This window comes from Carlito syrichta, unplaced genomic scaffold (genome assembly GCF_000164805.1).
Source record: "Carlito syrichta isolate Samal-C Ts95f unplaced genomic scaffold, Tarsius_syrichta-2.0.1 Scaffold314788, whole genome shotgun sequence".
Taxonomy (NCBI): Eukaryota; Metazoa; Chordata; class Mammalia; order Primates; family Tarsiidae; genus Carlito; species Carlito syrichta.
This window is the reverse complement of record NW_007258884.1, coordinates 663,503-680,688: the sequence shown is the minus strand read 5'-3', so window position 1 is coordinate 680,688 and position 17,186 is coordinate 663,503. Positions and strand designations below refer to the sequence as shown.

The window sequence follows — 17,186 nt, the reverse complement described above, 5'->3', positions numbered from 1 at the left end:
AAATAACTGTGGTTAATATGCTAAGATCTCTAAAGGAAAAGGTAGACAACAAGGACAGATGAGTAATGTAATCAGAGAAGTAGAAACAAAAAAAATCTAAAAGAAATGCTAGAAATAAAACAAAAAATGATAGAAATAAAGAATGCTTTTAGTGGGCTCATCAATAGCTTGGACACAGCTGAGGAAAGAATCCATGCACTTGAGATAATGTCAGGGAAAAAAAGAATTAAAAAACACAGCAGGATGTCTAAGAACTATGGAACAGTTTCAAAAAACAAAACATACACATAGTGGAATAACAAAAGGAAAAGAGATAATGGAACTGAAGAAATATTTGAAATAATAATGGCCAAGAGTTTTCCAAAATTAATGATAGACACCAAACCACAGATCCAAAAATCTCAGAGGACATCAAGTCGGAAAAATACCAAGATATCTATCTAGGCATATCAAATTCACACTATACTAAGACAAGGAGAAAGTCTTAAAAGCAGCCAGAAGGGGAAATAAATCTTACGTATAGAGGAACAAAAATAAGAATTACATCAGACCTCTCTTCACAAAACCACACGAGCAATAAGAAAGTGAAGTGAAATATTTAACATATTTAAGGGAAAAAAAAACACCAATCTAGAAATCCATATCCAGAGAAAGTATCCTTCAAAAGTGAAGGAGAGGCCAAGCATAGTGGCTCATGCCTGTAATCTCAGCACTTTGGGAAGCTGAGGAAGGAGGATCACTTGAGGTGGAGTTTAAGACAAGCCTGGGAAACATAGAAAAACACCATCTCTACAAAAAAAAAAGTAGCCATATGTGTGTGTGTACCTGAAGTCCTACCTCTCAGAAGGCTGAGGCAGGAGGGTCACTTGAGGCATGAAGTTTGAGAAAAACCTGGGAAAAATAGCAAAACTCTATCTCTACAAAAAAAAAAAAAAAAAAAGCCGTATGTGTGGTGTGCACCTGAAGTCCTACCTCTCAGAAGGCTGAGGCAGGAGGATCACTTGAGCCCAGGTGGTCAAGGCTACAGTGAGCTATGACTGTGTCACTACACTCTAGCCTGGGTGATAGAGTGATACTCTGTCTCTAAAAAAAAAGGGGGGGGGGAAGGAAAAAAAATTAAGGAGAAGTAAAGACTTTCTCTGGCAAACAAAAAAATGAAGAATTCATCACCAGTGTTTTTGACCTGTTAGAACTGTTAAAAGAAGTTCTTCAGAAAGAAGTAAAATGATATAGATCAGAAATTCAGGTGATTTACATGAAATAAAGACTATCAGAGAAGGAATAAATGAAAGTACAATAAAAATTTTATTATTCTGAATTGAAATTAAGGCGCCAGAGGTAAGAAAGACAGAGATAGAGAAACAGGAGGAAGAAATGCAACAAATAGAAAACAGTTACCTCAGGTATATATGGTAGATATTAACTACCAGCCATATAAATAATCACTTCAAATATGAATGGTCTAAATGTACCAGTTAAAAGACAGAGATTGTCAAAGTGGGTTAATTTTTTTAAAAGACTCAATTATATGTTGTCTACAAGAAACTCACTTAATAGAGATTCAGATATGTTAAAACATATGTTCAGATATGTTAAAAGTAAAGGTTTGGGAAAAGATATGCCATACTAACACTAATCAAAAGAAAGCTGGACTAGCAATATTAATTTCAGACAAAGCAGACGTCAGAGTAAAGAAACTTATCAGGGATAAGAAGAAGCATTACATAATGATAAAGGGGGTCAGTTATTTAAGAAAACATAACAAGAACACTCCCCCCATGAAAAGACATGAAGGAACCTTGGTAAAAACAAGTCATGGTGAAACAAGCCAGTATGAAAAAGCTATATACAGTCTGGTTCTAATTATACAACATTCTAAAAAACACAAAACTATAGAGATAGTAAAGTGATTGCCAGTGTTTCAAGGGGAAGAGAGGAGAATTAATAGGTAAAGTGGAAGTTTTAGAGTAGTAAAATTAGTGTGATACTGTAATTGTGGATGCAAGACTTTATGCATTTGCCAAATACAGTACATAGAACAGGATTTGACATAGAACTGTACAGCACAAAGAGTGGACCTTAAAGTATGCACATTTAAAGTATAATTTGAGAAGTTGGGGGATCCCGGGAGAAATGCAGTGTGCCAAGAGTATCTAACTGTATTACAAATGTATGCAACAACCTCACTGAAGGTGATGGGGGGTAGGTGCTGTTCCTAAGTAACTCTGGAAATGAGTGGAGTCTGTAAGACAAAGGCAGTAGAAACTGCAAATAATAACATGCACTACGGTTGTTTTCCATGAAGGGTGTGGGCTAACAATTCTGATACTGCTATTTATGTATACTGGAACAATTAAGTAAATAAACAGCAGACAGTGGGAGCCAGGTTACTTAGTGTTGAAGTGGGAGTTTACAGACAAGCAAGGGAAGGAAGTTCGTAGGAAGTCTACATACAGTAGCATGTGTGAACAGCTTTGTACACTGAAGATGTTGTTATTTATACATATTATGTATGCCTTGAGGGCATTGTTGATTACACATAAAGTATTATTTTCACATTTTTTTATGTATAATTTAGACCGTGTACTTAGAAGAGTGACTAATTCAAACAGTTCAGAACATTTTCAGATACAATTTTTAACAAATATGTCCATCCTCTGAGGTGAGCATTTAATTTGTCTAGATATAGTATGTTTGTGTTCTTTAGTAGCTGTGTATATCAGAGCAGCTTAATATAAATACCCAAAGCAGAGAAAATTATTTATCTAAAAATAAAGTCTAGAAATATAGCATTAACTGCTCTTGTGTGATACTAAAAAGTGCAGATAGAAAGTGAATAGAAGGTGGAAAGCTTTTGGTCAGGTGCAACGGCTCACATCAATAATCCCAGTGCTTTGAAAGGCCAAGGCAGGAGAATCACGAGGTCAGGAGTTTGAGACCAGACTGAACAACACAGTGAGACTTCGTCTGTTTAAAAAAAAAATATTTTTTTTTTTTAACTAGCCTGATAGTTAATAAGCACCTGTAGTACCAGTTACTCGGGAAGCTGAGGCAGGAGGATTACTTGAGCCAAGGGGCTTGAGACTGCAGTGAGCTATAACATTTCACTGCACTCCAGACTGGGCAACAGAGCAAGACCCCATATCTTTAAAAAAAAAAAAAAAATTTTAAAAACGTAGAAAATTTTTAGTTTTATAAAATAGTACCAACTACCTGGACCTTTCCAAATAGTCACAGTTTTAGCACAGTGTAGACCAAGTATCTGGGTATTTGAATTTTTTTCTTTTTCTACCTGGTACTCTTGAGTGGTGTAGACATAAGCACAGCCTCAAAGTTAAATTATTTTCAAGTGCTTTGAACAACATTTAACTAAGAATAAAATTTAATTTAACATTACCCTCTCCACCTTCTTTTATATGCACTTACTTTCCATATCTGCAGGGAGGAGAATGCCAAAAAGAAATCCTTCTACTGCTCAAATCAGTAGGAAGCCCCTGATGACTGACTACATCTACAGAATTTGGGTTTCAGACATGCCACAGTATGCAGCAAATAATTTGCAAATAATTTTTCTATTTAAACCGAACTTAATAGCTGTGAAACACTAGAAAATATTACTGTGCCAATGGAGCATTTTGTCTGCTCAAATCTGTTTATAATGAGGCAAGGACAAATACTCACATGCATACCCGCATACATATGTACATAACACTGCAGAATTTCCTTGAAGACTTTAAATAGCAAAAATAACTATCTGGATTGATCTGGAGGTAGAAAAATGGACCCAAATGAATTTCTAAGGGCCCTTCATATGGCAAGATTCCATACATTTTCACGTTCCAACAACATCCACACTTTTCCTTCATTGTCTTTTACTGATACCAACGTTGTTTTCTGGAGTCATTTATTTTTATGCTCATTTTCTGCTTTCCTCTGAGTATCCCCATGTTCTCCCTCCACACACTTACACACACATGCGCGAGCGCACACGCACACATACAGTTGCAAATTGTTTCGGATTTGCAATACTAAGGATATGACATCTCACAGCTTTCTTTTTTCTTTCTTTCTTTTTCTTTTTCTTCTTTCTTCCTTTCTTTTTCTTCTTTCTTTCAATATTGCGTGACCCATTCATCCTTCTATACAATCAGACAAATGAAAGCTATCTTTGTTTGACTCTTAACCTGCAGCTCTTTTCAGATTCATTATGTGCATGGCAACAAGAAAAGAAAATGTGATACCTTTGGGCAGCATGTGATTCGTCAGGACATTCCTCCTGTTCTGATATGTAGGTGGGGAAAACATGGGTGATATGATCCAGATGCACGAGCTACCCTTCGCCCATAAGCAGATGCGTTTTGTATGCACATGCCCAGATGATGACCGTTCTGGCATTATTAATGTGTTCCAGATGCCAGGCTTCCTCCTTTGCATGTATGCCCCACGATTTTACATATTTCATGTGTTTATTTATGAGGCACAACATTCCTACATTTCATATGTGGCAGTTACTATTAAAAATGAGAAGTTTTAACTGCTCTGGAAATTGATAAAGAATCTTTTAAATTGCTATGAAATGTGGCCCTTGTTTCAAAATGATTCCCATACAGTTTTTGAATTCACAATGCAAATTTCTGATCTTTCCTTTTTCATGTTGAGGAAAGATGGTACTGGGAATGCACTTTAAATATAGTTAAGAAATTAAATTAAATATTTGCATACGTAAGACATTATAATGACTTTTTGCTTTCCTTTTATTTCTGATCTCCAACGCCTTTTTAAAAATAATTTTTCTCCTTATTTCAGTAGCTTTAGGGTATACAAATAGTTTTTTATCTTGACTCTAATTGTACCCACCATCCCCACCTGTGCATTTTGTACCTGATAGGTGATATTTTTGTCCCTTCACCCCTTTCCCTCTCCCCTTTCAGAGTCTGCAATGTCCATTATATCATTCTCTATGTTTTTGCGGATCGTTAGTTTAGCTCCCACTTATAAGTGAGAACATGCTGAGTTAGTTCACTTAGGATGATGTTCTCCAATTCCATCCAAGTTGCTTCAAAAGATATTATTTCATTCCTTTTGATACCTGGATAGTATTCCATACTGTATATTTACCACATTATCTACCAATTGGCTCAGGGGCATTTAGGCTGAATCACATCTTTGCAATTGTGAATTGTGTTGTGGTAAACATGCAGGCGCAGGTGTCTTTTTATCTAACGATCTCTGTTCCTTAGGGTAGATACCTAGTAGTAGGATTACTGGATCAAATGGTAGAAAAGTAGTTTTAGTTCTTTGAGAAATCTTAAATACCGATTTCCACAGAGCTTGTACTAATTTACACTCTCACCAGCAGTGTATCAGTGTTCCTTATTCTCTGCATCCACACCAGCTTCTAGTGTTATTTTTTTAATGATGGCCATTCTGACTAGTGTAAGGTGGTATCTCATTGTGGTGTTGATGTGCATTTCCCTGATAATTAGTGATGTTAAGTATTTTTTCATATGTTTGATGGCCATTTGCATATCTTGAGAGGTGTCTATTCATGTCATTTGCTCATTTTTTTATGGGGTTATTTGCTTTTCTCTTGCAATTTGAGCTCTCTGTAGATTCTGGATATCAGTCCTCTGTCATATGTAAACTTTCTTCTTGAATATCTTCTCCAATTCTGTAGGTTGCCTTTTTGCTGTGTTAATTATTTATTTTGCTGTACAGAAGCTTTGTAGTTTAATTAACTTCCACTTATTTTTTGTTATTGCATTTGCTTTTGGTGTTTTAGCCATACATTATTTGCCTAGGCTGATGTTCAGAAGAGTGTTCCTAGATTTTCTTCCAGGATTTTTATAGTTTCATGTCTAACAGTTAAGTCCTCCTTGAATTAATTTTTGTATATGAGGAGAGATAAAGGATCAAGTTTCATTTTTCTGTATATAGCTATCCAATTCTCTCAGCACCGTTTGTTGAATAGAGTGTCCTTTCTCCAGTGTATGTTTTTGTTTACTTTGTCAAAGATCAGTTGGTTGTAGGTATTTGAGTTTATTTCTGGATTCTCTATTCTGTTCCGTTGGTCTATGTGTCTACTTTTGTACCAGTACCATGCTGTTTTGGTTGCTACAACCTTGTAGTATAATTTGAAGTTAGATAGTGTGTGCTTCCAGCTTTGTTCTTTTGCTTAGGATTGCTTTGACTATTCTGACTCTTTTTTGGTTCCATATGGATTTTAGGATTGTTTTTTTCTAATTCTGTGAAAAATTACATTGGTAGTTTGATAGGAATTGCATTGAATCTGTACATTTGGGTAATATCATCATCTTAACACTGTTGATTCTTCCAATCCATGAACATGGGCTGTTTCTCCATTCATGTCCTCTGCAGTTTCTTTCATCAGAGTTTTGTAATTCTCCTTGTAGAGATCTTTCACCTCTTTGGTTAAATATATTTATAGGCATTTTAGTTTTTTGGCTGATGCTGTAAATGGAATTGAGTTCTTGATTTGATTTTCAGCTTGGTCATTATGGGTGTATACCAGTGCTACCAATTTTTGTGTGTTGATTTTGTATCCCGAAACTTTACCAAGTTTGTTTATCAAGTCCAAGAGTCTTTTGGAGGAGTCTTTGGGATTCTTTAGGTATAAGATCATTGTCGGCATGCAGAGATAGCTTAATTTCTTATTTTCCAATTTGGAAAATTGGAGTTTATTTCTTTTCTTTCCTAATTGCTCTGGCTAGGACTTCCAGAACTGTCTTGAATAGGTGTGATGAAAGAGGGCGTTCTTGTTCTAGTTCTGAGGGGGAATGTATTCAACTTTTCTCCATTTAGAATGGCACTGGCTGTGAGTTTGTTGTATATGGCTCTTATTATTTTGAGGAGTGTTTCCTGAGTCCCTATTTTGCTGAGGGTTTTTACCATGAAGAGATGCTGGATTTTATAAAATGCTTTCTCTGCATCTATTGAAATAATCATATGATTTCTGTTTATGTAGTGGATCACGTTTATTGGTTTGCATATGTTAACCACCTTTGCATCCCTGGGATCAAAACCACTTGGTCATCGTGTATCATTATTAATTTTTAATGTGCTATTGAATTTGGTTTGCTAATCTCTTGTTAAGGATTTCTGTGTCTGTGTTCATAAGGGTTATTGATCTGTAGTTTTCTTTTTGTTGTGTATTTTCCTGGCTTCAGTATCAAAGTTATACTGGCCTCATAGACTGACTTATGGAGAAGTCTCCCCAAATTGGTACTAATTCTTCTTTGATGGGCTGGTAGAATTCAGCTGTGAATCCTTCAGGTCCTGGGCTCTTTTTTGTTGGGAGACTTCTAATTACTGTTTCACTCTCACGCTCATCATTGATCTATTCAGGGTTTCTATTTCCTCCTGATTCAAGGTGGGAGGGTTGTATGTTTCCAATAATTTATCCATTTCCTGTCTATTGTCCAGTTTGTTTGCATAGATTTCATAATAGTCTTGGATGATCTTCTGACTTTCCATTGTATTAGTTGTAATGTCTCCATTTTCATTTCTGATTGACCTAATTTGAATCGTCTCTCTTCATTTCTTAGTTAATCTATCTAGTGGCCTATCAATTTTGTTTATATTTTCAAAGAGTCAACTTTTTGCTTCATTGATCCCATGTATTTTTTTGCATTTCAATTTCATTTAGTTCTGCTCTGATTTTCATTATTTTTTTTTTTCTTCTGCTAGCATTGGGTTTGATTTGTTCATGTTTTTCTAACTCCTTGAGGTGTGATGTTAGGGTGTCAATGTACAATCTTTTAGTCTTATTAATGTAATCCTTAAGCACCATAAATTTTCCTCTGAGCATAGCTTTGGCTGTGTCCCAGAGGTTTTGATAACTGTCTTATTGATGTCATTCATTTTGAGGAATTTTTAAATTTTCATATTGACTTCATTGTTGACCCAAAGATCATTCAGATACAGATTGTTTAACTTCCATGTGTTTGTTTGGTTTCATGAGTTCTTGGAGTTAATTTTTAGTTTTACTCCACTGTGGTCTGACAAGATGCTTGATTTTATTTAGATTTTTTTAATTTGATGAGACTTGATCTGTGGCCTATCATATGGTCTGTCTTGGAGAATGTTCCATTTGCTAATGAGAAAAATGTGTATTCTATAGTTTTGGGGTGGTATGTTCTATAGATATATGTTCCATTTGCTCTAGGGTCCAGTTTAACTTCAATGTTTAGTTGCTTACTTTCTGCCTTGATGATCTGTCTATTGTTGCCAATGACAGATCTCCCACTGTTATTGGAGTCTCCCACTATTATTGTATTGCTGCCTATCTCTTTTTTTTAGATCCAGTAGAATTTGTTCTATGAAGTTGGGTGCTCTGGTATAAAGTGCATATATATTTAAAATTATTATGTCTTCTCATTGTATTAATTCCTTTATCAGTGTATAATAATCATCTTTGTATTTTTGTACTATTGTTAATTTAAAGTCTGTTTTATCTGATATGAGAATGATTACTTCTGCTCGTTTCTGGTTTCTATTTGCATGGAATATTTTTCTCACCCCTTTACCTTGCATCTATAGGAGTTTTTGTGTGTTAAGTGGGTCCCTTGGAGACAGCAGATATTTGGGTTGTGGGTTGTTTTTTTTTAATCAATTCTGCCAATCTATATCTTTTTAGGGGGGCATTGAGACCATTTACATTCAGAGTTAATAATGATATGTAAGGTACTGTTCCATTAATTGTACTGATTGTTATCTGGTTGCTTTATTTGTGTATTTATTTTTCTCTATTGTATTGTTGTTTCACAGGGCCTGTGAGCTTCGTGATTTCCAGCATTTTTCTACTGGTGTATTTTGACTTTTTGTTTCAGTATTTAGAACTCCTTTGAGTATTTCTTGTAGAGCTGGTCTAGTGGTGACAAATTCCCTTAGCATTTGCCTATCTGAGAAAGACTTCATTTCTCCTTCATTTATGAAACTTTGTTTTGTAGAATACAAAATCCTTGGCTGGCTGTTATTCTGTTTAAGGATATTGAAGATGGGGCCCCACTCCCTTCTGGCTTGTAGGGTTTCTTCTGAGAAGTCTGCTGTTAGTCTGATAGGTTTCCCATTATAAGTTATGTTTCTACCTCAATGCTCCTAAAGTTCTTTCCTTCACATTAACTTTGCATAACTGGATGATTATATACCTTGAAGATGACCTTTTTGCAGTGAATCTTCTGGGGGTTCTCTGGGCTTCTTATATCTGGATGTTCAAATTTCTGGCAAGGCTAGGGAAGTATTTCTCCTTTATTCCTTCAAATAGGTTTTCCAAACCTGTTGCTTTCTCTTCTTCCTCAGGAACACTTGCAATTCTTAGGATTGGATGTTTTACATAATCCCACATTTCTTGGAGATTATGTTCCGTTCTCTTGATTCTTTTTTTTTTTTTTATTGTCTACTTGGGTCAATTCAAAAGCCTTTTCTTCAAGTTCTGAGAACCTTTCTTCTGCTTGTTCTAGCCTACTGTTAAAACTTTCCACTGCATTTTGTACTTTTCTGAATGATTCATTTCTAGAATTTCAACTTGTTTTTTTTAAGGTGTCTTTTTCTTTGGAGAATTTTTCATGCATATCCTGAATAGTTGTTTGGTTTTTTTTTATTGGTTTTCGATTTTTTCCTGAAGTTTATTAATCAATTTTAAAATACCTTTTGAATTCTGTGTCTGGAATTGCAAAGATTTCATTTTGGTTAGGGTCCATCACAGAAGAACTAGTGTGGTCTTTTAGGAGTGTTGGATAACTCTGTTTTTTCATATTGTCAGCATTATTTGTCTGGTTCCTTCTCATTTGAATCGATTATTTCCTCTTATTTGAGGTTGGCAGGAGCTGACATAGACACTGTAGTGTTTCATTGGTTGTATATAGCTTTGGTGTGGTGAGTTTCTCAATTGTCAGTTGTGGCAGTCTTGTATTGGATACCTGCACTGGTTCACAGCATCCTGAGTGGCCAGAGTGGCTTGGCAAGTGGTGTTAGCTGGGGTCTGGGATCAGGCCTTACCCAGAGCTGAGGTATTATATCCGATGCGGTAGTTGTGCTGTTGACCTCCAGCCAGGAGGTGGCACTTGTGGGGAAAAGCCAGTTGCAATGGTGGCTGCGGGTGGTTCTCCTTGGCAAGTGTTGCTCCAAGCAAGTGCCCTGCCAAACTACAGAGCAGGGCTCTAGGGATCACCCAAGTTCTCTGTCAGTTGTAAGCCTTTGAGGGAAGTGTAAGGGAGTAAGGGTTGGGGGGAGAGGAGCAGCCCACATGTATGCCCTCTTGGCTACCCCAGTGGTGATGAGGAGTGAGCCCCAGACTACTGGGGTAATGCTGTTGTGCAGAGCAGGCACAGAAGAGTTTACAAGGGGAGTGAGAAGTTGCTATGGCAATGAGTCCCACTTGGCTCCTGCCTTGGCCTCAGGCAATTTGCCTTCTGAATGTCAAAGTGCAGCCAGCCTGGCAGGGGGGCCTCAGGTGTCTCCACAGCAACCCACCCCAGCCAGGAACTCTGCTTCTTTGCAGTTTGCTCTTAGAGCCTGTCCCTTCCCTGGTTGGCTAAGAAAGCAGTCACACAAGGATTGAGTTCCTTGGGTTATGGCGGTCATGGCTGCACCGCTCCACGTGGGTTTTGGCAGAGCATGGCTGTAGGTAAGGCAGTTTCCTGTAAGGGATTGGAGTCCCATAAGGCTGAGGGGCCCTCCAAGAATCTGCAGCAGCAGTACAGAATTCCTGAATTCCTCTCACTCACCCGTCTGGAGGCTGCTGATTGTCTGTGGTGATCCATGCAAGAGTGTGACTAGTTCCAGCCCAAGTTGAAGAATTTTCCTCTTTTTTTGGCACTCTGTGGTTATTATCACTTTTTTGATGAGCTGTGGGTCATGCTGCTGGTCCTGTTCCTCTTTGGGTGCTGAGGAAACTCTCTCTATTTTGGTTTACTCTAGCTGCCTCATGTCAGTCATCTTAATCCAATCCTGAAAGCCTACTTTTTAAAGTTAATGTCTACACATTGAACATTGTTGTTCACTATTAGTTAAATCCAGGCAACAAGTAAGATAAATTTGGGATCTTCTAGAAATGGTTCATACTTACAGATCTACAGGGAGAGATCCAGTTTTATAAAAATATAGTCCAACCATAGTGCCAAACTATCATAGATTATAACTCCATGGATTTGAGGAAATGGATTAGTCTTACAAATTTTGGCTTAGATCTAAAGTACAAAATATAAGAGCATAGTTGTAGATCTACTGAATCAAAATGAGCCAATTTAACTTTTTACTTAAAGAGACTCCAGTATTTTTATGAGAAAATGTAATAATAAATCAAATTCTTAAAATAGAAAGGTGAAGCATGCAAATGACAATTGATCAATTTTTGAAAGATAGAGTCCATGTTCATTTCCTTCTTTACTGTCAAAACTTTTAAAAGTCAGCAAATGTACAATTTATGCTAGAGAACTTTCTCCAAAATCAACTACAGAAAATAAATGACCAAAATACTGAAGAGGTTTTTTTAAGGGGCTACACACTATTATTTTCGATAGCAGAGGGTCAAAGTTGCCAAAAATGTGTGCTAAAGTAAGCATTATCTTGAGTCTTGATTACTTAGTGTGGTTTCGGGTCCTCATGAAAACTACTCCTTCCTTAAGTAAAACCTGTTTTCTCTACTGTGTTTGCATATTTATCTCAGTTTCATAAATGAAGGTGCTAACTTATTCATCAACTTTGAAAACACTCACAAAATAGGATGGAAAATTAAAGCCTGACTAATTCAAGCAGGAGTAAAGAATATTTACTTTTCCCTGAAATTAAAAACAAAAAAATCGGTTATGGGATTTTTTTCCTGAACTCTGAATATTTACCTACTTTCCCCATGTGTATTTTTGTTCAAATGTATATGTATGCTATCAACTCTAAAGTTTTCTGAAAGAAGATTTTGAGCAACTCTGAGACTTCAGATTTAAGAGGATTCAGCAAGAAAAGGAGAATGATGAGCCTGAGAGCTGTCTTCTCATCTGACATTGAGAGAAGAATGGCTGTGGCCTTGCCTTTTTCAGTTACATCTTGAAGTTCCGTCAAAGAGTTTACATTGTTGATTGTAGACTACTATCACCAAGACCTTATTAAAGGAGCCAACAATGTACATGGACTCTTTTTTCCTAAGCCTCCCCCAATTTTTTTTTTTTTTTTTTTTTGAGTTAGAGTCTCACTCCATTGCCCAGGCTGGAGTGCAGTGGCACACTCATGGCCACCCCAGCATCGACTTGCTGGGCTCTGGCAATCCTTCCAACTTCTAAGTAGCTGGAACTACAGGCACACACTAGCACGCCTGGCTAATTTTTTATTTATTGTAGAGACGAGGTCCCGCCTGGTCTCGAAACTGGAGGCTCAGGTCTCGAACCTGGAGGCTCAGGCAATCCACTTGCCTCGGCCTCCCAAAGTGCTGGGATTACAGGCTGAGCCTCCCCTTTTTATTATAATGTAAAGGTAAAGAAAAGAAATAGTATCAGTCTTTTATATACTCAGGATGATAACTATGTGATAAGTAAACTCCAACAACTCTTCCCACATCACTGGCAGACGTCATTAACCAATCATGAGACTCTTTACCTCTGAACCCGGATCCCGGATCCTGGCTCAGAATCCTCAGCAGAGCACTGCAGTTAATTAACTATAATTAATTAATATCCACACTTGAGACAACACCTCTTTGCCATTCCCCTGGTGTTCATTCTGAGCAAGTAATAGGTGATTAGCCTGAATGTGATAAAACATAAAAGACAAAGGTTACTGCTATTGTTTAGAACTGCCTGTTTTTCACAAGAGAAGTGACTAACTGGTATTAGACCTGCCCTGAAAAGGAGTATGGCTACAAAATAACCATATCACATCAGTAACCCACAGCCCATCAGCTTAGTATGTCCTGCTCCCTGACCTGTGGAAATGGGTTCGGGTTCAAGAACCCTCTGAAGGCTGCTTGGACTCACGTCAATAGCATAGACTACGAAGGGGTTATGCACAGAGGAACAGGAAACCCTGCACAGTGCACTGGGACAGCAGACAGAGACATCCCAGGAGCTGCTCTGAAACTCTGACTTCCTGTTCCTCCTTTACATTGCTGTCACTTTCACACAGGCACATGATGGTGACAACAGCCCCTTGGCTCCTACAGGGCAGTGTGGCTTTCCATATGTGCTCTCACTTTTCACCTCAGTCAGCACAGAGAAGCAGTACGGGCATTGGTAGCCCCAATTTTGCAACAAAAGAGAGTCTGGCTAATTTTTTATTTATTGTAGAGACGAGGTCCCGCCTGGTCTCGAACCTGGAGGCTCAGGTCTCGAACCTGGAGGCTCAGGCAATCCACTTGCCTCGGCCTCCCAAAGTGCTGGGATTACAGGCTGAGCCTCCCCTTTTTATTATAATGTAAAGGTAAAGAAAAGAAATAGTATCAGTCTTTTATATACTCAGGATGATAACTATGTGATAAGTAAACTCCAACAACTCTTCCAAAATCATATAGCCATTGAGGTCCCAAATGGCTTTCATCTGATATAGATGAAAGAAAGTGGCAGAAGATGGATATTTTGAATTATCTTCCATTTTAAGTTTCAGATAATTGTGCCAATTCTCTTCATCACCTGGTGTGTCTAGGAGCAGCTTACAGTGTGATAGTGAACCAGTTATGTAGTGTAGGCATGATGGTAAACCAGTTGTGTGGTGTAGGCATGATGGTGTAGGTAGTTCTCCCTAGAGGAGCTTCTGACTCATTTAATAATGAAGGGGCCATTCAGAGACTTGGTTATTAAAAGAGACTTTCTGTTCATTTCTCTGACAGCTGGTTACCTTGTTGCAGATGTGGGTTGTCCCTTTGTATTTCACAATAAAACTTTACTGGTGGCGTTTTCTGTCCATGTGGGGAATGTTTTCCATTATTACCAGTTATATCCTCTTCAGAGCTACCAGGAAACCCCTCTCAGGAAGGACACCACGGTATGTATTCCATTGATTACTTTCTCATGATCCCTTTTATTTTAAACATTAAAAGTATATTTGGTTTCCATTGTCCTGGATTATGGGGATGTTACATTTCTTTTATACATCTTTGACCTTTGGTAGCAAAACTAGTGGGAGATTAACTGTACTTCTATTGCTCTCTTCATATTTAATGGTGATTCAGACATGCCTATAACATTTACTGTTTCAAACAGCAGCTAGTGAAGGCCAGGAGAAAGAGAAGTGAAACTGTTGTTTAAAATTTCTAGAGCACTGTTTGCATGTTTATTTTTAGCTCAGCATTTTGCTTTATTCCACTCTAAATTGTGTCACACACATTTTAAAGTAGAGCAAGAGTTGAAAGTTGTATTTCAATCTGAAAATATCAAATAAATCTTGAATAATGGGCAGCTTATCACTCTCATAAAAATGATGCTTTAATATTCCAATGACCACTTTGATCCCCATTGTCAACCTCTGGAGAGTTATAATACACACACACACACACACACACACACACACATACATACACACACACATATACATACATATATGTGCGTTCACACATACACATGCACACACACATACATATATATACAATATATATAATTACATTTTATCATTCCCAAATCTTTCCAAAGTGCTTCTAATCATATAGTGTCTCCAAGCCTGCTTTTGTCTTCCTTGTTCCATGGGCATGTGCATATAAAATAGCTGAAGGGCTAAATAATCATAGAAGTATTTCAGTGGAGCTTATGATTTATTCTCCAAAAAGATCAGAATCCAAGATTTCCTATTACTATTGTACATTTTAAATACTTTTATGATTATTTAGCCATTTAGATATTTGTTTAAATCCTCTTTAAAAAATAAGAATGATAAATGTAAAATTTTCCTTTTACTTTGAAGAAGAAAAAATATGCAATGAGAAAAATCAGATAAATGTTATGATAAAAACTGAAGTTCAAACACATGACTTCAGGTTTATGAGCATTTTAATTTAGTTCTACTTTGGGAAAAACTTTGTTGGGGTGGTATTAGGAGACCTTCTAACTGGCCACTTTGGGATCTTAGAGAGCTTTTTAGGGTTTGGCTTACCCATCAGTAAAGTGATCATGTGGTACTCTTTCTCAAAATATTCTAAGTTATTTAAGCTTTGTGAAAGTGCTGTGAGTTTGGGACCAATCAAAATGTACTTGTTTTTATCCTCTGCATGTTAATCTATTTGCATTCCAATGGGAATGGCTCACTTTTCCACTGTATAATGAATAGCCCTAGCTAAAGGCAATGTTTCTGAGCACATAAGCTCACTCGATGCAGAGGAACTTTATTACAAGAAATACCCAAATACTGTTCTTTACCCTTTGTGGCTTCTTTTTGTCAGCTGGCCAAGGTGCCATGACCTGTCCCCCCCATACCCACAACATGTCCACTCAGCTTCTTCTTGCCTGTACAGCTCCGAGACCCACAGGACAGTCTAAGATCCAAGAGGCTCCACTGACACTGTAAAGCAAAACCAGCTGCTACTGGAAGAGAAAACAGTGAGAGGCTAAGTAGACCTCTTATTGAAAAACAGGATAAAGGAGCCCCTGTATATGAGGGTGGTCGGCCCCAGGATCTTTACAGATCTTCACGTAGTCATTGTGTTGTCCATGTGTCGCTCTTAGCTATCTCCCTTTTGGAAGCAGAGGATTTCATTACTGGCTAAGAAAACTGAGTGACGAAATCAGCATTGGTACAGAAAGCAGACCCAAGAGCAGTGGTCTCCAGCAGCAGCATAGTTCAAAGCCCATTGTTCCTCCCCGAGAGCGTACCAAGTCCTTGATGCAGGACAGAGAACCAGAGAAGGAGAAGTAGGTTTCTCCTCTACTATAGTTGGGCTGTCTGTCAACAGTGAAGTTCAGGCTCAAAAATAGGCCACATGCTAGCCACAAAGAGCTGGGCTTGACCACATCAATTCCATCCCAAAGCAAGCTTTCCATTTGGAGGCTGCTCTGAAGCAGTTACGCAATCTCTTGCCTGACTTATCTGCCTCACAGTGTTAGGTCTGAGTAGCAAAAGAAGTTCTGGACTCTCCTGCTCCTGGAAACTTTTGCCCCCAATAGGTAGAAAGGTGATGAGATTTGGAAACTAACACATCCATAACAATGATACGACATAATGAGTATTTAATGTGCCAAGTCTCTTAAACATGAAAACATTAGTTCACATAATCTTCAGAACAACTGTAGGAGCTAGAGTTATCATCCTCACCGTAGAAATGAGGCAGTCATGGGAAGAAATGCCAAAAAATTGACCAAAGTCCCATAGGCAGTACGCAGCAATATCCTGAATCAGACCAAAGATTACTTGACCGCTAAGCCCCTGCACTCACAGCACACTGTGGCTTAGCTAAATCAACACACCACTTTGCACAGAAAAACCCTGCAGTTTAAGAACCCTGCAGGCACAACTTTGAAAGGAGCCCTTCACAGCAGGGCGGTGGTACGCTGAGTATGTGTGGAGGTCAAGGAAGCCACATTCTGGTGTTGGAGGGAGATGTAAGGAGACCCTTTGAGAGCTTGCCGGTTATTCCATCATCCCTTTGCAATATAAATTTCCACCTCGATCTGGCTCCCCTGAGCAATGATCCAAGCTGCTCAGCTCTAACAAATCAAAAGAACCAATGGCTCAAGAGTCATATGGCAGAAAGAGCCTACAAACCCTCTCTGGCCCCCTTCGGAGGCGCCACAGCCTCATGGCGATTTAAGCCAACTTGTGCAGCCCTGCAAGTTTCTGGCTCAGCATCACTCATCCCTGCCCACCCCTCCCTGGGGCAGAAGCACACCTGAGTGGAAAAGGAGCCGGCACAGGTGGCCCCCGGGTGTCAGTTGCTTGAAGAGGAGAAAGCATTTCACTACAGGAGTGATGTTCTCAGGCTAGCCCACCACCCCGTTTAACCCATAGTGTTCAGGGGGTCGCTTCTGACTGGAACTCAGTGAAATAGAGCAGCTTTTAAAATAATATGGAAGCTTTATACCAGGAATGTCACAGGTCTTAAGCACTTGGTACAGTGGCTCCAAGAGGGAGAAGGTTGGGGAAGATGAGAGAGTCGAAAGTAGGGCTTGAGTTGAGGATGAGAGGGTAGGGCTGAATCTCCGGATGAGACTCCGAAAGAGGTTTGGGGTGGAAGGCAGGACTTGAAGAGGACGTACGAG

At 38.4% G+C, this 17,186-nt stretch overlaps 1 protein-coding gene across 3 annotated transcripts in view; it reads left to right on the top strand.

The window, feature by feature from the left end:
- Positions 1–17,186, top strand: part of RNF175 (ring finger protein 175) — a 45,992-nt gene that overhangs the window by 10,847 nt on the left and 17,959 nt on the right. For all 3 annotated transcript variants that reach the window (XM_008071909.1, XM_021719520.1, XM_021719519.1), the window contains one exon: positions 13,832–13,986. In XM_008071909.1, coding sequence (XP_008070100.1) covers positions 13,832–13,986 — 155 coding nt within the window. The remainder of the gene's footprint in view (positions 1–13,831; positions 13,987–17,186) is intronic.